The 20,603-nt window shown below is 37.3% G+C and overlaps 1 protein-coding gene across 1 annotated transcript in view; it reads left to right on the top strand.

The window, feature by feature from the left end:
- Window positions 1-4,225: 4,225 nt before the first annotated feature.
- Window positions 4,226-20,603, top strand: part of arl15a (ADP-ribosylation factor-like 15a) — an 86,311-nt gene continuing 69,933 nt past the window's right edge. The window contains exon 1 of the mRNA XM_079451124.1: window positions 4,226-4,483. Coding sequence (XP_079307250.1) covers window positions 4,430-4,483 — 54 coding nt within the window. The 5' untranslated portion in view covers window positions 4,226-4,429. The remainder of the gene's footprint in view (window positions 4,484-20,603) is intronic.

The following is a 20,603-nucleotide window of genomic DNA, read 5'->3' on the forward strand; positions in this document are numbered from 1 at the left end:
ACAAGTTGAAATGCTTTAATAAATGACACTTATTAAAAAACATTTTTTAATCGTATCAAAACACCATAGATTTAAAAACCTTTAAATTTATGCATTTAAGCAGCAAATAAAATCTATGCTTAAATAAAGGGAATAAACAGAGGCAATACAAAATTAGATTAGATTCAACTTTATTGTCATTACACATATACAAGTACAGTGTAACAAAATGTAGTTTAGGTCTAACCAGAAGTGCAATTAGCAGGTGCAGGATATACAGTTAGAATAAATACAGGATACAATTTATTTCTTACCACTGAGCTACAGGAAACTTGCCTCTGGAACCACTTCTGTCCAGCAAACGGTTTGCGAGTTATCGCTGATGATGTAAAAAACCTACTTTTGCGAACTAGTCCTTGGTTTTTCGACCGATCGGAACCAAACCAATGCAGATGACTTCTGTGGAGTGTGAATGTAAATAACTAACTAAGTTTACTACTTGTGTAAATGTTCCATTTCAGTGTTTTCAATGTAAAAAATGTGCAATAAGTTCTTCAAACTGTAATCAAATGTTCATGGCTTACCTCAACCTCAAACAGCAACCCTGGGTCCTCCTTGAACAGTGCAGGTAAATACAATAACCTCATTAGGTTGACATAACATGGTGGATGCTTTCACCAAATACTTGTTTAGTTTTTTAAACATTCATTACTGTGCAGACAGAAACATGCAGGGAGACTATCTAAGCAGTGCAGATTGAATTACCTTTTTTAGTCTGCCATTTACACAGTCCTCAATTTTGCGCCTGAATCTCTCTTTCAGGGGACTCTTCAAGGACTCGAGGTGCCATGACAGACAGCTGCGCAAGAAGTTGTTGGTCCACATCAACAGATGTGTGGTCTCTCAAAATCCAAAGTAGCTTCCGATTAAGTAAAAAAGACACGTATTAAAATATAGCCATAACTCAATTAAAGGAGCCAATTAATATACTACTGTACTTACTATTTTGGCCAGTCTAAAACACGTGAACTCAGAGAGAGCCTCCTCTGTGCTGTGGTTGGACACAAAATTTCTTTGGTAGCATTTAATCAGTGCCAACTTTTCTTTTCTGAGCTCTATATTTGGTCGAAGCTTCTCAGTTTCCACCTTCATTGCTCACAGATGTTCCTTGATGCTTCGTTCATCTTCTCCGGCATCTACCTATTAAGGGAAGTTAAATTGTCATAAATGAGGGTTGCCAATAAAATGTAACAAATAAGTGTCAATACTAAAGTGATCAATGACATTATAACCTGTTCCAGTCAACTATGCCATGTTATGTTTAAATAAGGCACAATACTAAACTCACCGGCCACTTTATTATGTAGACCTGTCCAACTGCTCGTAAACGCACATTTCTAATCAGCCAATCACATGGCAGCAACTTAATGCATTTAGGCATGTAGACATGGTTAAGACGATCTGCTGCAGTTCAAACCGAGCGTCAGAATCAGGCAGAAAGGTGATTTAAGTGACTTTGAACGTGGCATGGTTGTTGGTGCCAGACGGGCTGGTCTGAGTATTTCAGAAACTGCTGATCTACTGGGATTTTCACACACAACCATCTCTAGGGTTTACAGAGAAGGGTCCGAAAAAGAGAAAATATCCAGTGAGCGTCAGTTCTGTGGGAGAAAATGCCTTGTTGATTCCAGAGGTCAGAGGAGAATGGCCAGACTGGTTCGAGCTGATAGAAAGGCAACAGTAACTGAAATAACCACTCGTTACAACCGAGGTATGCAGAAGAGCATCTCTGAATGCACAACACGTCGAACCTTGAGGCGGATGGGCTACAGCAGCAGAAGACCACACCGGGTGCCACTCCTGACAGCTAAGAACAGGAAACGGAGGCTACAATTCGCACAGGCTCACCAATATTGGACAGTAGAAGATTGGAAAAACGTTGCCTGGTCTGATGATTCTCGATTTCTGCTGTGACATTCGGATGGTAGGGTCAGAATTTGGCGTCAACATCATGAAAGCATGGATCCATCCTGCCTAGTATCAACGGTTCAGGCTGGTGGTGGTGTAATGATGTGGGGGATATTTTCTTGGCACACTTTGGGATTTTATGAGTCCGAAAAACATGTATACGTAAAGAACTTACTCTTTTGTACCTTTTTAGGCAGCCACTGTGTCCACATACAACAAAGAAATGTGGCTCACTTTCATGGAAATACTGCAGGTGTCTGAGGTATTTGTTGTAAGTGAATGTTCTTACATGGCAGTTAGGGCACTGGTACATCAATTGCAGAATATGTGAACCTTACCCAAAAAAGTTTCACAGAATTCCCCCAATTCGATATCTTTTAGCCGCTGGCAAACTTGAACAGAAGTCCATCTCATAAGGTCTGTCATAATCTAAAGAGAAAGATAAAATAAATGTGAATGTTAGCCTATAACATTATCTGCTATTATGCCTACATGAAAACCTGAATTACTCATATCTGCTAGAACAGTAGTTTAACACAATTTAAACTGAACAGTTACTGTAAATCAGTTAAATGACCACAAGGCCATTAAATGTCTTAAATCCAATTCATTAACACTTGCAATGAATCGCTTACTGTAAATACAGATACACAAAATATACACGTAATTATGAAACCAAGGATATTTCGTTACACTTTACTGTTTGTAAACTTATCTCTGTTACGTTAAATGAACCCTGTTTTTTTAGTCTCGAGGTTAACGTTAACGTTATGTGTCTCGAGCTTTGTCGGTTGGTTCGTTTTTTTTGTTTAAAACTAGCAATTGCAGCTGGTTCGACTTTGTTGGTGTTTTTTGAGCGTGAATGGGATGGTAATCGCATATTAAAGAAAACTAAATCTGCAATTTAGCGTTACCTTACGCGGTTGGTTTGGCTCTGTCACAAAACGCTATAAGTTAAAGTTAGGTTTGCAAATACAAATGAAAAATGTCGCCTGTAGAATACATTTAGTAAAGAGCCTATTTCTGTGGCACTGTTACTCACCTCGATATATATTTGATTCTTTTCCGTCTGAATCCGCGTCCAACGATGAAGTTTTCTCCTCAGGAAGCTTTGAACTCGCGCTTGCATGGTGCGTCCACCTGATTGGCGAATGGTTGCTAGGTTACGTGACGTGCTCTGGTCAAAGGTAGTTCTGAGCAGGTCCAGCTCAGGTTTTTAGCGATTTAAATTCTTGTTCATGGTGGGATTTTATAATCTATGTAAATAAGATTAAAGATGGTACGGTCTAAACCTTTTATAAATGAAATGTAACTATATACGTAAGATATAATTTAAAACAATGGTGTGATAAAAAACACTTCCAACTCATTTTTGTGGGCAGGACACATAACCATTGTTGTATTATGTCTAATATCAAGACTACAGTAATTGAGAATATTGAGAATGCTTTTGATAATCTATCTGAATATTGCCTATTTATAATTTATTATATTTTGCTTTTCACCCAGTATGTGACACACTGAAGACATTGGAAATTAGTAGTCTACTTGAATGCAGTTTCCAACAGAAAGGTCAGGGCATTGAGATCATAGTAAATGATTGAAAATGTCATTATATAAGCTTAAATCACAAAACATTAATATATAATATTTCACTAAATAACACAAAGCAAAGTTAATATATGAGAAAAAGGCAATAGCCCAAAAATTGAGTTTGTGATATAATTTCTGTGACTTCGCACACCCATGTGAAGTCTCTTATCCATTTACATTCATTCAAAGACTACAGCCGTTCACCATGTTTTAGCTTTCTCTCATCCTCCTTTCTCCTTCCACATAATTTAAGCTACAACTAACAGCTCTCACATCCCAGAATTATCTTGTTGTTTATGTTGTTTTCAATCCTTTCCCCAACTAAAGAGACTAAGAGAGAGTTGAGATCCTAAATAACTATATACTGAGGGGTTAACGGTTTACTTGTACGGCAGTGGTGCTATATAGCACCTTAACAACCCCAAAGAACCAATGAAGAACCGCTGAAGAACCATACAGGTGCTTAACTGGTTCTTTATACAGTAGCGGTGCTATATAGCACCTCAATCATCCCGAAGAACCGGTGAAGAACCGGCGAAGAACCTTTTTTTTTCTGTGTGTAGGCCTACAGAGTCACTGAGCTGATAATCTCTTGAGGCAGCACTGCAACTAATCACCTCTCTCTCTCTCTCTCTCTCTCTCTCTCTCTCTCTCTCTCTCTCTCTCTCTCTCTCTCTCTCTCTCTCTCTCTCTCTCCCTCGTTATGAATGGGAAACGAAGAAAACTGTTTCCTCTTTGGTCTACGCTCTTAGTTGAGGACCATTGATTTGTTCTAATCTTTCTGAGCTTCAAAACACATTGCATCTTTGAAATCTTCTGTCTTTAAGACTCATTCACTTTCTCTGGCTCGGTTTGTTTGTTGTCTGGGGTAACGCTGTTGCTGGGGACGATGTCAGAACACATTCAGCTCTCAATAGCGCTGTGTAGGATTGGCTTTTACACGGTAAGCCAAGCAATCCAATATCTTCATATCAGCCAGTTGTCTGATTTCATGCTTTTTGTCTTGTTTTCATGCCGTACCTGCTGATGAGTTTTAAACGCTTTGATTTTTGTGATTTTATTAAAGGTTTAAGCTTACATAATGGAAATCACGGGTTAGTTATTTGGATGTTGCTCCATACTTGGCATCAACTGAATGCACTTTGACTTAATAAACAGTTTTACTTTATACCTTGGGACAGCACAGGTGTTGTTGACAGGTAACTCCCAGGATAACCTCTGTGCACTAGCTATGAGCAAACTCAAAAACAAACCATTTGTAATGTTTTCTTTTGCTGAGTTGTAGTATTCAGCATCAGTTTAGTCTTTGCATGCAAGCACAGCATGTTGGCTTGTTTCACTATACTTGTCAAGCAAAATCCTCTGTTGGATTACGTGTATTAAGGTGTATTAAGCTTCCTGTTGTAAACATTAAAGGATAAAAACATTAAAGGGTGTAGAAACAGGATTATTATGAGATACTTGTGATGCTTTTCTTCACACAAACAGACCCAGACACGAGAAACGTAGTTTGCTTTTGTTTTCGAGAAATAATGCTGTTTTTGATGTCCTATTAGAGATCAAATGCAAAAAAACATGAAAATAAACATCTTCAGGAAGGTTTTGGATTGTGTTGATAATCTGTTTTTGTCTTGTGCTTTAATTCACCCCAAGGCTCAAACAAAAACATGAGCTTGACTAGAGTGAGTTTGATCTTGTTGCGTATTGTCTTTCGCTTTGATTCTGAAACTACTTTTGATGTGTACTACAGATTTAGTGAGTTTAGGGTTATTTGTGATGTTAAGATTCTGGTCAATAGCCAAATGATTGTTTTGAGAATAAAATAACAGAATAAAAACAAATCAGCTCAAGATGAATTCTGATTACATTACAGTCTTTGGTTTTAGTGAAACAGATTCACAAAATACAAACAGTTATTCCATAAACACACAGACATTACGCATCCACTTAAACATCCGGATTGTGTTGTTACACTTTGCCTTTTCGGACCGAGCTGCATATTCTGTGAGTTTAAACAAGTGGTGCTCAGAGTCCCAATAATTACATTCTTAATGTTTTTGTGATGTTTGTATATTTAATTTAAAATTGTTGATTTAAAGTGCTTGGGGATTTTGTCTTAGATTGTTATGGAAAAATGTAGGCTTAGATCTAACCAAAATATGTAGGTTGACCATCTTAGGGCTTTGTGTATGATTGTAAGAAATGTGATTGGGATTGTTAGGTGGAATTTAGCATATTGTGTCATCAAGTATATGAAATCGTATTTTCAAGTGAGCGTGTCACCTGGGACATGATGGCTTGGGTGGTGAAACACTCAGCAAAATGATGGCTTTCAATAGGAAACTAGGACTAAAGCACTTTTTAAACAATTATTTGCTGAAATTCCATGCAGCTGGACTCGACAGTGACCTCTTCACCCATCAGCCATCAGCCCACCTCTTCCCAATATTTCTCATCACCATGCAGCACCACATGAAAGCACTGACCTCAGTGCTTTTATGTCAATCTTTCATTCTTAGTCTTGTCTTTTATAAGGATTATGAATCAATGCCTGTGGCCTGTATCACGAAGCTGGTTAGGGTTTTCACCCAGGTATATTCGCGTTTAGTTTGAGCATACGCCGAGTTTTCGGGCTCAACAAGGGTGTAACTTTGGTTTGAGAAGTGTGATGGACATAAAAGGTGGGAAATGTTTTTGTGTTTTATGTTAGCATCAAATTGTATTAATATGCCAACAATCAGCTTACAGTTATGTCAATTAACAAATATGCTAATTTTATTAAAAATCGGGCTCATTTTCTGTGACACTTGCTGCAGCGTCACCCGAAGCAGCAGTAGCCATAGCATCTGGCTGCTGAACTGCTCTTGCATTCTCAGACACCTTCGCTTCCTGTGCAATCGAACAAATAAACCGGAAATTACTTTCCTAACGTTTTTTCCACGTTGCCAGGAGACAAAACGCTTTAAAGATAAAAATCACAAGAAATGCAAAGTGTTATAGCATTTAAAAAAGATATGACTGTTATATTTATAACAGCAAAGTCTAATTACCAGGATCGGCAATTCCAATGTTATGATGTGACATTTTATTGAATTCTCATAGAATGTCTATATAATCAATATATTGAATTATCTGTTTATATTTGACCAAACCCCTGATGATAGAGTCCAGACATCTATGCACGAGCTTTCCAGTGAAAGAATATGGATCTGACGACAAAACACGTTTTGAGAGACAATAGGATCCTTAACAGAACATTTCCACTACATCTAAATAAAAAACCTTTAAGCTTATCCAAACCGAGTGTTTATTTTAAATGCGTCAATTTACAATCTACTAATTTTCATTACTTTCAATACTACATTATGCAGTTTCTTTAGGTTCAACAACGTGTTCAAGGAATACGTGCATGTCATCGATTTCAGTGAAGACAAACTGGAGGGTTCCTAGAGCTGCAATTTTGTCCAATTGTGTCCATGGCCTCTAAAACATCTTGGTCCTCCACGCAGAGCACTTTGGCCAGCTGAACAAAACCAAGCAGCAAACTCGACTGCTCCAAAAACCACTCACTGGCCTTTAATCTGAATTTATATACCGTCATACATAGACAAAGCATTTATATTTAAACGGCAGTGCCCGCAAGATGTTGTCGTGCTTGTCGTGTCTATTGAAAATGTCGTCGCTCGCAAGCAGTGCGCGAAGGGTGCAGGTGTCGAATGCAAGTGACGTCACTAAGAGGGGAAGCAAAGGTGTCAGAGAGTGCAAGTGCAATTCTGCAGCCAGACCCTTCTCGCAGTAGCTTCATGTGCTTGCTTGCAATCAAACGGTGCATGCTTGCCTTTCAGGATCTCCTTTTGTTTCATATCTCCCGGTTGCACCAATGATCCAGAAGTCAGTACGTCGCACTTTTCCAACACAAAACGACGTTGTTGCGTAGCCTCGCGCTTTTTAAGTGGGTATGCAGCGTATCACGTAAACTACAGCACAGATGTACCTAAACAACAAATAGGGAAGTCCACGTTTCTGTCAAGCCTTGTCATAAACACTAACTGTTGTTAAAAGAACGAGTCATTATTAAACCAAAAAAGTAATAAATTACGCGTTACGCGTTTCTTCCCCATTAAAGTCCGCTATAAGGAAACAGCTTAACGAAGCCTACCGAAACAACGACCGAGGTTGAAGGTTTTGGTTGCACCCCATTAAGATGCCAATGGAGAGGAAAATCGCATGCCTCTATTTTTGTCCACGGTGGCACGTGCCTAACCGTTGTCAAGTCTCATTACATGCACCCCTTCCTCTCTGTGTAATTTCATGTGTATTTGAGTCGTGTTACTGCATGTGCACATAATCAATTCTAATGTCAAATTATGTGAACTTTTTACACCGACGTATTCCTGAACAAACTACAAAAACTCTTGTTCTGCTAATCCAAGTATTCTTTTGTTAGAAGCGTAGTTTTGATTTTACAGAATATCAATGAGATGCTTAAACTGGCTTCTTCAGGTGGCCTTTGTGCTTGTAGTTTGATTATTTGACAGGCATGAAACCCATTTCAAAGTAAACAGTAATACTTATACAGTCAAACTCACTGGATGGGTTAAATGCAGAGGTCACATTTCGGGTATGGGTCAACATATCTGACAAATAGGTCACTTTCACTAATACCGAAAGGTGAATAACATGCACATGTTTTTCATGTTTGGTCAGATAAATTATATACAAATCAGGGTATTAACATGCTGAAATGCTGTCATCAACATGTATAAAGCTATACTTATAGGATGGCGTATATTTACAGGTTTGGCAGATGTTTTCGTTATTGTAGATCTGTTCAATGTGTGAAATATTTCATGTGATTGTGATTACATATCCCTTGTCTCATTAAACAATGCTTAGCTTGTACATTTAGACCACCCTGTATCAGCAACATGTGTTTAGGTTTCAATGTAAATATTTGCAGGCCATTTATTCATATACCATAGTGACTCAAACTGTTACCAAGGAAGACTATCAGAAGAGCCATAGAAATGTGAAATAGTTTGGAGATAACATATTCATGTTTGAATGATACAATGCTAATGTTTTACATGTACTTTAGGATCTGTTGAAAACAAATATATGATGGATTCAATCAATTTCCAACTTTCATGTGTGTTTGCATTCTCTCAGTCTTTTATATTGCTGTTAGGTGACTTTGTCATTCCTGAAGTATGCTAAAATTTCAACAGATCTTTGACTGGGTTTTTCACCATACAAAATGAGTGGTCGACTGACTGGTGGTATTGCTGAAATTAAATTATGGTCGGAAACTGAACCACAAACACTTCTAGTTGAGAACCACTTGATGGTGCCATTTACTAACTTTGACCCCAGAATAATAATAAAAACCATGTGATGTCACTCTGTTTCATATACAAACCATATGATTATCAATCATCCTATTCCGGTTTATTTATTTAGTTATCTATCAGAGTAAGTGTCAAAAAGATGGTATTTCTAGTTAACACAGAAGAATATATAAAATAGCCTTTAATAGCTGTAAGCTATTTTATTTTATTTAATTTTATTGCGCAACCAGAACTTCTCAGATGATTGATCCTTTTGACATAGGAAGTTTTACAACATAACTTCTTGCGGGTTGCAGCAGACATACTTATTGTGTCGGGAGTAGATTTGTCTGCAAGTTTAATATAAGTTGACAATATTTTTTTGTTCTGGGTTCCCCCAAGAGGACACATTTAAATTGTTATGTCAACTCCGATTTCAAGCTCAGCATACGAGAATGGATACTATTGCATTTGTTATTTCTTAATGCAATGCCTATTTTGGCCGTTAAGAGTCCTCTGGACTTTTATTTTGAAGTGTTCCATGTCACTTGTTATTTCCATTCATTTATATACCTTTCATCGTGTCTTCCCACATAGCAAAGAAAGTTGATTGTATATTGTTTGAAAATTAAAGTTAAATCTGGTTCTTTTCTACATTTATTCAACATAAAATCAATTATTTGAGGGTTTGGCTCTAGCTTCCCTCTCATAAGCTGAAAGGAAAGGATGCAAGAGAGGAGAAAATATTTATTTTTACAATGGAATATCCTGCTAACAAGAGCATCACATTTCTGATGAATGTGGACAGTTGTATCACCTTCCAAGCATCTGCTGTTATGTTATTAATATAAATAAGGACAAAAGCATTAAATACTAAAGCAAGATTCAATGAAACTATCAGTTATAACACCAGTGTCTACAATGAAGGCAGCGGTTATATTGTTGTATTTGAGTTTGGCACGAGATTTCTAGATTGATAAATAAAACAGCAGAGACTCTTATCTTTTGGACTTCGATTCAAAGACAAATAAAAAAATGACTAATGCAAAGGGTTTGTCTACTGTTTTTATATGACTAGGATACTTGTTGCGTGAGGAAAAACCTAATATCAGAGGTTTCTTTAAAGTCAAACAGCCATACAAACTACTCGTGGAGAATTTGACAAAATATTTCTTCGTAACGATCAAAGATTCATTTAAATTGGCTTTTTATGAGATCTTGGAAAAAAAACTTAAAGCCCCTAAAACTGAAGAACTGACTTTGAAAAGATTACAAATGTGTTGAGGGAGAATTTAAAGTATTCTCTAGTAAAAACTAGAACATTCTAGTTCTCTTTAATTTGAACCTCACTTGAAAGCGCTCAGTGTTTCTTAACCTTTCATAACTTTGTGAAGCCCTCCATAAAATCTGTTTTCCCAAGTGTAATTGCAGGCACTGCAATGCAGATGTGGAACACAAAAGATGTCATTTAAAGATGCAGAACTTACTATACTGCACGACTGTTTTTTGAACATGTTCTTTGTACCGCATGCAGATCTGAAATCTTTCAATATCATGTATTTTCAGTGACTCATGGTTGTTTCTTTAATCCAGATTTCTTTATCATTGCCTCAAAAAGTGTTAAGAGAATTAATCAGTTGAGATAAAGCAATAATATCACACTGTGTGCCATACACTAAAGAAATAAAGGGGCTTAAAAGTTCATAGAAGAACCATTTTTCGTTCCACAAAGAACCATTCATACACAGTTAAAGGTTCTTTAAAGAACATTCTTATTCTAACCTTTTGATCATCTGATGAACTCATTTTCCACACAAAGAACCTTTTGTGAAACAGAAAGGTTCTTCTGATGTTAAAGGTACTTTACAGAACCATTTAGAAAGTGCCATCCACAGAAATCTACTGTTTGTACCGTAACACATGCACTGAGAACAGCTGTTTCTGCTCTGCTTCACACAAACTTCAATGTCTGAATGCGTGTGTTAAGCCAAAGGCATGAATTCACGCTAGAGATGGGTGGGCTTGGCAGTGGGGACCCTGAATCTGGTTTGAGTTTACTATTGCATAAGTGTTGAGGGGTCCAAAAAAATCAAGAAAATAAAATAACAAACAAAGGGGCTCCAAAAACAAATGTGGTGTGCAAACAACACACGACTTGCGATTGGTCTCTTTGTGGACCAGGAGTTCTCAGCAGACGATGAGCGGGTCAGAAGAAATACAGGTTGTTTAAGAATATTAGAGATAGACTAGTAATTATGTCCCAAACCATCGGCCGTTTCTATGGTAACATTGAATAGATGTACATTTTGAGCACACCGTGACAGGTGCCTACCGTAAGCATATGCGTTTTTCCCTCAAAAGTCCAAAATAGCAATTTAAAGGGGTCATTAATTGCAAAATCATATTTTCTTCATCTTTTCAGGTCATTGTACTATAACAACAATCTGTGAGTTTCAGAACTCAAAACGTTCCTGTTTGTCCAAAAACAGATTGTATTGATTTGAGATACATCTGTCTAAACAGTTTTTGTCTCAGTATGACATCATAGTGGATTGAAAGACCACTGTTTTTACATATTTTTCTGGCCCATTTTGGCGAGGTTACACACAAATGATATAATTGCCCTAGATATAGACATGCATTATCTTTGAAGTTTTGGATGTGACACTCCCTTTTAAAGAACGTCAAATCAGGATAGAAAGTAACTTATTATTTTTTTTATGTGAAAATCCTATGATAGGTGGACATTACACGATTTAATGCAGATCATGAAAATAACAGCAAAAACATCTTGATACAAAATTGTCATGGGTTTGATGCCTACATAACATCACATTAATGACACTAATTTGTTTGGCAACTATTAAATGTTTTTTTTATTGTATGTGAATGAGCCGGAGCATCTCACAAGTGTGGAGAAAATGGTGACTGAGTACATAGGGCCTTAGCATGTGAGGGGCCTTGAAGTTCCTGAAATTATGATTATTATTATTATTTTACAAGTGTGCGCCATACTGACAAAGACAACAGAGCTCAGGTGTGTTCTGCAACACACAGAGAAGCGGAAGAAAAAACTGAATTACACTTAATAACACATCCTGCTTTTACAACAGAATGCATAACATCTGCACTGATTCCTTTCGCATCCAGAGACAACATCTACCTCCACTAGTCTTTGTGCCATTAACCAGGGTCAGTCATCGCATTGAAGACTCAGGTACAGGACAAGAAAATTGTCCATCTCACAGTAAAATGAAAATCTATGATGCTCAAATCCCTTAAAATAATCAAATAAACTATATTAATAATAAAAATAATGCACCAAAAAGTGTGTATGTGCAACAATAACATGCACACTACTGCTAATGTAATGTCTTAACATAATAATGCCTTGGCAATATGGGTTGTTTCTATTGAAATAGCTCTGTTTACACATTTAGGATAAGGCGGTCCCTGCTCCATGCATCTCTCATTTAAGGGGTCCTTCCCCTGAAAAACGTTGAAGACCCCTGTGCTAGTGTGTTTATTCCTTTTTATTTTTAATAAAAATTGATAAGAGGGGAACCATTTCTCTTGAGTATATAAATTGTTAATTTTCTCAGTTACAGTCATGAAGTGGCATGCAGTACTAGCCTATTCTTACACTACACACGTTACTGTGGGTAACATAGAATAAATTTTTACTGTTCAATGTTAAATGTGTAATGTTTTGGAGTACACTGCACAGTGTCTCTATTAATGAAATATAATTCAAATAAAATATAATTCAACTGTCAATTCATGTTTAAAGGGAGACTGAGGTAATTTATTAATATTGAAGTATCGCAATTCATACAGAAATTAGATTCAGCGCTGTTTTATAAATAAATGTAAAAATGTACTTGATATATAGCGTGGAGGGGCCCCACACATTGTCTTTGCACAGGGCCCCATATTCTGTGCTATGCCCCTGGAATGAGGCATGTTAGATGTGTCCTAAGACCTGATGGTCGTACAAATTCTCTCACAATTTCTTTAAATAGGCCTATGGTGTCTATACATGAAGTAACAATCACAGAAAAAAACAACAAGAAACAAACAAACCAAGAACAGGGGAGCCAAACAAGCTGTCCTTTGTTACAGTCTGAATTGGCTACCATATTGCAGTCTAACTCCAGAATACAAGCATTTGTTTTTCAAATTGAATGGCCCAAGAGTAGGTTAAAAGGCATTTTGACAGGAACATATAACCTAGTTGCCTTTTAGAAGCTGTCAACACACAAAAGACATTCTGATTTGACTTTTGACTTGGCAGTATTTCGTCTCTTAGGTGATGATGCAAGGTTCACGCAGAGTTTGGAAAGTTTGCAAAATGCTTGTTTTCAACTGTTATGCTATTGCAGATATGTTCTTGAATTTGAAATGTGTTCCTGGAAATGCCTTTTCCTTCATCTAGTGTTGAACTGGAACATTTATTTAACATTTAATGATTCAGTTGTTGTTTTTGTGGCCTCAATGAATAAATGAGTGACCTTTTCTACATAATATGTAGAATGTACTTTTCTAAGTATGAAAATGCTCAGTCTTTTTTCCATCTCCTGAAAAACAGCAAATTTAGACATTGAAGATTTCAGAAGGACTGCGGCGATATTTCCGCATATAGGCCCATTTTTAGGAAGAAAATACATTTTCAGTGCTGATATTTATTACCTCAAATGTGCTGGAAAGGTATTTGAATTTTATTCTCCATAAATTGTAAAAATCCAAATTTATGATTTCATTCAGTTTAGCAGTGTTAGCCAAAAGTTTAACCTAAATGTGACAGTCATTGAGTACTAGTAACATCTTTTTAGACAAACTTTGACAGGTGATGAAAGAAAGCTAGAAAGGTGTTTTAAAGAATAATGTCAGGGCTGTGTAACTTTGAATTCTCATTAACTCTCCGGAATTTTAAAAAAAAGGGTCTGAAATCTGTCAGCACCATCACCGAAACAATGACAAAATTGGTTGTCAAGCATTTCTGTCTAATTGACTATTTTGTATGAAGGAAAATAAGTAGCAAAACTTGGAAGCGTGTAGATTTTAATTTGTGACCTTGTAAAGTAAGTATTTGTACCTGTACACATACATTTACACTCACAGCCCCAATGTGAAAACTTGTCAAATAAAAATCAATTGAATCAATGAAGTTGAATGTTGAGATTTGCACTCGTGGACAAAACTCAACAATCTCCCAAGTCTTCTGAATTTGAAGTTGCAGAAAAATAGTCACAAATGTCTAAACTGGCATTTACAAATTACATTGCAAGATACAAATGCATAGCACATATTAACAAATTTTCCTAGATTCAGATTTCAATTGCAACCACAAATAGGCATCAACAACCTCTCAAACCTGTCAATGCATTCTCAAATCTTCCCGCCTTGACTTTTGCTACTTCTTTGGCGATAAACCCCGTTGGAAAACTAACTTGTGCACTTGAAAGCTCAGAGGCGAGAGAAGGGGCGGCAATCAGATCCAAATTGTATAGATAATTTTTTTTATGTATTTTAATGACATCACTCTGTATAGGCCTATTATTCATATTCCGTTGTGTACTATGTTTTTTTAAATATAATGTCTGAGATGTGGTGGGGAAGAACCTAAGTGCAGTCAGCATTGAGGGTTAACAGATATTTAATAGATGGGGATAACAACAAAAACACGAATTAGAACACTGACAAAACAAGAATCTAAAACTAAACACTTACTACAAGGGGAGCATAACTAAATAACTAATACGACATAATGTCAGACAAACAAGATCAGGTATGCAATGGGCAGGGCAGGGCAAGGGGAACATACTGAAGGGAACAGCAAAGTACATGCAAGCACAGGACAATAGATAAAAGGGCATTAAATTGGGAGAATAACAAAGGAGATAACAATGGGCAGGTGTGGGTAATGAGACACAGGTGGAAAGCTAGAAAGACTAGGAACAAGAGGGGCGGGGCCAAAGACGACACTGGAGAGAACGCATATTATATCCTGACTGATGATAATATGTTTCTCTCCACACAAAACACGTGGGTCTGTCATGATTCTGCCCCAGACCAGAAAATCAAGACAAAGAGGGCAGAACCATGACATATAATGCCAGGCTGAGTTCAATGCCACCATAAACACTATTGGGGTTGTGGGTTTAACTGGAAGTTTTTTCTAATGGAAGGTTTGGATTTTTTACAGATGAGCTTAAAAATATTTTATCAATATTTAGTGTACAATTATTTACTCATGTGGTAATGACTTGCTGCAAGATAATGCACTCAGTTGGCTGTTATAGCAGAATAAACCCCTTCAGTGTGATACAAGAACTGATTCTAATCATACAGATATGTTGTTATGATTGCTTCCAATGTTTCGTCATCTGTAAGTCGCTTTGGATAAAAGCGTCTGCTAAATGACTAAATGTAATTGTAAATGTAGATATAGGAGCCTTAGACAATGACAGGCTGACTGTTTTCTGTTATTTAATATTATCATTATCATCAGCAAACTTGCTACAGCTAAATTAGATTGTTAATTAGGTTGCTATTTTTTACATCACCCTTATCAGAATCAAGATCCTTATTGTCATATATACCTGAAATTATATTTTGCGGAAGGGGTAGAAAAGCAATAAAATATAAGACAAAACTAAGAACAAAGATATTCCACAGTAAATGTAAAAGAGAATAAATAGAAAAGTAAATTGTTAGTAAAAAAGTGGCAGTGAGTGGTATTTTAGTAAAGGAAAATGTATTTATTGATTTATAGTTTCACCGTAATTGAAAAAATACTGTATTAGTCATTAAAAAAACTATTTTCCATTAGGTGGCAGTGTGGCTCAGCCGCATGTCGTCATGAAATGCCACCCCTTCGCCTTTGAGCTTTCAAGTATTTGCAACGGGTTTATCGCGAAAGAGATAGCAAAAGTCAAGGCGGGAAGATTTGAAACTGCATTGACAGGTTTGAGAGGTTGTAGACGCCTATTTGTGGTTGCAATTCAAATCTGATTCTAGGAAAACGTGTAAATATGTGTTATGCATTTGTATCTGCCAATGTATTTTGTGAGTGCCAGCTAACACATTTGTGAACATTTTTGTTCATCTTCAAATTCAGTTTTGTGAGTTTTGTCCACGGGTACAAATCTCAACATTCAATTTAATTTTTTAATTTGACAAGTTTTCACCTTGGGGCTGTGAGTGTACATTTTTGTGTACAGGTACAAATTCTTACTTTACAAGTTCACAAATTAAAATCGACACGCTCTCAAGTTTTGCTACTGATTAACCTTCATAATTGTGGTCCCTCAGATGGGTTCAGACCATCAGTTCTCAAAGAGGAGGGCATTCAACTGCACCCAGCAAGAGTCTTTCCGAAGGTTCTTTGATGAAAAAAAGCTGTTTTGAGCACAGAATGGCTACCATTCAGTGATATTTCTCCCCAAGAGTCGATTTGGCATTTGGAGTTGGAATAACCAAGATTTGTATGGGGGTGTATGTTAAATATCCCTGGAGTACAGTGTTTTTGCTGTTTTTATAGGATAGCAATAAAGGGGGAAGAGGGATACCCGGAACCTATCGGTGCATGAAGGGGTTATGCTAATTTGCATAATTAACTGTTGATGCAAACTCGTCTTAATGAAGTCCCATTCAAGTTGCCGACCCCTGCACAATGAAGTCCATGGGAATGAGCATGCACTTGTGTTGCAAAGGTTAAATGGTAGGCCTGAAACTGTCATTCGGTTATAAATGTAGGCATGCCATCCAAAGTTATGGTGTTGCTTGAAGTTTGCAGACCAACCTTTGGCTAGATGTGAATTTGGCACTCTACACTGGAATAACAACTTGTATTTACGCTAGATTTACACTAAAATGAAATAGCTTTTTCTTTTGAAGTGAATTTAAAGATGGGCATGGGTGTTAAATTTTAATATTAAATTAGATATTGGCATCTGCTTTACCCGATGTATTTTCAAGATAATGTGCCCTAGGGGCAAAATATTTTCTTTCTTATTTTGCATTCAAATTCTGGGTCATCTGAGGAAAGATTGGAAAGGGAAGGCTTTGGCTTGCTGAACAACAGCAGTACTCTCTACAACATTGAACATTACATCATAAATAAATACTTGCTTTCCTGAGAGAATAAAGTTTATTTAATTCCGTTATTCATAACAGACAACATAACCTATTGACATCAATTATTGTTATGTTGTATGTTATGTAATAATGTTATAGTTTCTAAAAAAAGTTAATTTTGTCTTTTCATAGACATATATATTATAAATATTAGTTTATTACACCATTTTGGATTTTCATTGGCATCCACAAGAGTTTTTGTCTAATTGTTCTTGTTAAATTATAACAGAGACTATAATTCAACTTATTTTAGATCATACTTTAAAGCATAAAGTATGCTTATATTCTATCCTGGACTAGGTAAACCGGAAACCTGTTGTAATGGGAAAGAGGATTTCTGCTGCCTATTATAAATGATTTTGGAAGAGTTAATAACCTGTTTGAACTTGATGTAGGACAATCAGACAACAGTTTGGTGGAATATGGCTTTCAAATGCAAATGTGATAAGGTTTGTGTTACCAGTTTCCTGCTTAACTGTGGATGGATTCCAGTTTTCACAGCTGCAGATATCATTGCTTGATCGGATCAAATTATCAGTAAGCAACAAAGCTGCAAGGTTTAATGTTGTGTATGATACACTGAGACTATTACTGCTCTGTAAATGCAGATTTTTTACTATTTACTTTTAACTGGTTAAATGCTAAATTAAAAGCAAACACATAAACATGAAGCCAAAAGTAAATATTTCTTTAAAAAAAATCAACTTTTTTTACATAATACAAAAAATACTTGCCTATAAGCTTAAACTGACAGGAATGAAAAGCAAGCATACCAGACAGACTTTGTAGTGAATGGACTTGAGTGCATTCTGTCATGTTAACCTAATTCTCCAATGCCCCACAATGTATGAAAACAGATTTATTGTTCAGGCATTCCCAGTGTTTTGTTTCTAAAGCTAGAGGCCTAGAGATGCATAGGAGGTTTCCCAGTCTGATGCCAACACATGTATGAAGGGAAATTTTCCCACACTAGGCTAAAAATTAAACAAACAATTGAGCTCCCCTCTGATAAATTGATGTTTTTTTTAAATGTGTGATTATTGATGTTACAACTGGCACAGACCCTCCTCCACAACCGTGTTTTGGGGTCCCTCACAACCCCCTTGGCCCTCACACATTAGTTGCAGCATATTGAAAAGGGGGCCCTCTGGCTTTGATCCTCTAGATCAGTGCGGAAAACATCTTTTTGCGTAGATTGTGTGGTGGAAACCAAAGTTTTCACCGCCTTATGCTATACAGCCATGCTAATCACCCTTTCCAATTACAAAATGTATATGCTCGAATGCTTCCTCAATACCCGCCCCCTCGCATTGCTCTCTCTCAGCTCGTGTTGGGAATGTCCCGACTGTGCATGAATGCCGCCATGAGTTGTGAAGAAAACGATCATGAAAACATTTTATAAATGTATGTGTCATTGAATGTTATTTGTTCTTTCTTAGATTGATGCTGCTCTCATTTCATCTGTTTGCCTGTGGCACATACAGTACATTTTATTCGTCTTAATTATACAAGAAGAACCATCTTCACAAAGTTTTGCTAAATAATTTATAATTATAATGACACATCTGTTATTTATTTGGGTTGTGATGTATTTCGACATATAAAAAGAGAGCAAGGATAGACAGGAGATGATGTTAATGTTATGAAAAGTTGCCTTCAGTGACTTGAGTTAGTGTGTGCAGAGAGGCCATGTGGTGTCTGGGGGTGCTTCCAAGCATCCTTGGAAGCATCACAGACTCACAGGAACGCTTTTGGAAAGCTAAAATTCTTTAGGGCTTTGGGAACCACAAACTTCAGCCCCACTGTTGAAAAAACGAGCAAATGCTATATGTTTTGAAGCATGGTAGTTGGTTTCAGCTGGTCATGTGCTGGTCCTTAGCTGGTTTACGCTGGTCATGAGTTGGTTCAAGCTTGTCCTTAGCTGGTTATGAGCTGGTCCAGAGCTAGGAACTAGCTGCATGGGACCATCTTAGGAGCAGCAAATGACCAGCTTAGGACCAACACATGACCATCTTAAACCAGCTCAAACAAGATAGCTTGCATCAAAACATACATAACTAGCATAAGCTGTTTTTTCAATGGGGAGAGCAGCATCTGATTCTTTCTGGATCAGCTGTGCTTGCAGATCTATCTTGTACCTTGCCACAAATTCCTGTCCTGGAAAACTCTTAGTATTCAACCATAAATGTGGATTCAAAAATATGTGCATTTGCTAAAGAAAAAGTTAACTTTGAGCAATGTGTGGACTATGCCGCTCGTCGCTCATTGCTATATCCAGACGGTCCTTGTGGGGGAACAAAACGTTCACTCTGCCATAGGATCTCTCAATAGGCCGTCTAGACCATCCAGAGCCCAGACAGATACAGCCTCCCATCAAATTAGCGTTTGTCAGATTTATGGTAATGGTCCGCAAAAGCCTTCTCGTTGGTGGCATCAAGATTTACAGCTGCGTGCCCCCCCCTCCTCTGTATTCCCCCTTTCTGGGGGTTTGTCACCTCCCTACACATTGGTCTTCTGCAGACATAGGGGGCTGCAGCCCAAAGAAATGGCCCAGTAAAAGAGAGCTTTCTGGTGAAGCTGAGCCACCCAAGGTAGGTCAGAACAATAGCTACACAGGGTTTGATAATCCCCTGTGATGAGGTTGAAGTGTTTGTGGTGGGTAGGGAGAGAAGCTTGGGGGGGGTGGCTGTCGTGGGCAATGACAGTAGAGTATACCGCTCCATTGTCTGAGTGTTTCTCCTGTTTTGGATAAAGGGGCATGGGGGCTAAGTGAGGGGGAACTGAAGGCGACCATGTATGTAGGTTACTGGGGCTCTTTCATGTGGCCAGCCAGAAGTAACCTGACATGAGGACTCAGTGACAATCACCTTATGAAAGGTTTCACATCTTTTTTTTTTAGTCTTCGCCTGAACTTTGTAGAGGTATTGTATATTGGTAGTATATTATTCCAAAAAGCACTGGGTTGTTTTCAACCCATGGTTGGGGACCGGAAATATGGACAAAACCCATCCAGCATGTTAATTTATAACCCAACGGGTGATTTCACCCAGCCATGAGTTGAAAACAACCCAGCATTTTTTGTTTGAGTGTAGAATATCTGTAGTTCTCAATCATCTCCTCATAGGGCCAGGACCTCTGAACTGGAGACCCGTCTGTTTTTCTGTTTGTTTGCTTAAGGCAGATGCTTTTTTGTTTTGGGGGGAATTAATTGGAAATGCACATGTTGATTTACTCAGTAGTTTAACATCAATCAATCACATGTCCTTTTAAAGGACAGTTCAACAAAAAAATTAAATTCTGTCACTCTGTTACTCAACCTCAAATTGTTCCAATCTGTGTAATTGTCTTTGTTCTGATGAACACAGAGAAATATATTTGGACGAATGCTTGTGACCAAACAGTTCTTGGAACCCATTGACTACCATGGTAGGAAAAATGACAATGGTAGTGGAAAGTGCCGCAGAACTGTTTGCTGTCCTACATTCTTCAAAATATCTTCTTTTGTGTTCAACAGAACAAAAAAAGAATGAAGTTATTGGTCAATGTGGTCCAAGAACTGTTTGGTTATAAGCATTCTTCCAAATATCTTTCTCTGTG

This window comes from Barbatula barbatula, assembly GCF_947034865.1.
Source record: "Barbatula barbatula genome assembly, chromosome: 2".
Classification (NCBI taxonomy): domain Eukaryota; kingdom Metazoa; phylum Chordata; class Actinopteri; order Cypriniformes; family Nemacheilidae; genus Barbatula; species Barbatula barbatula.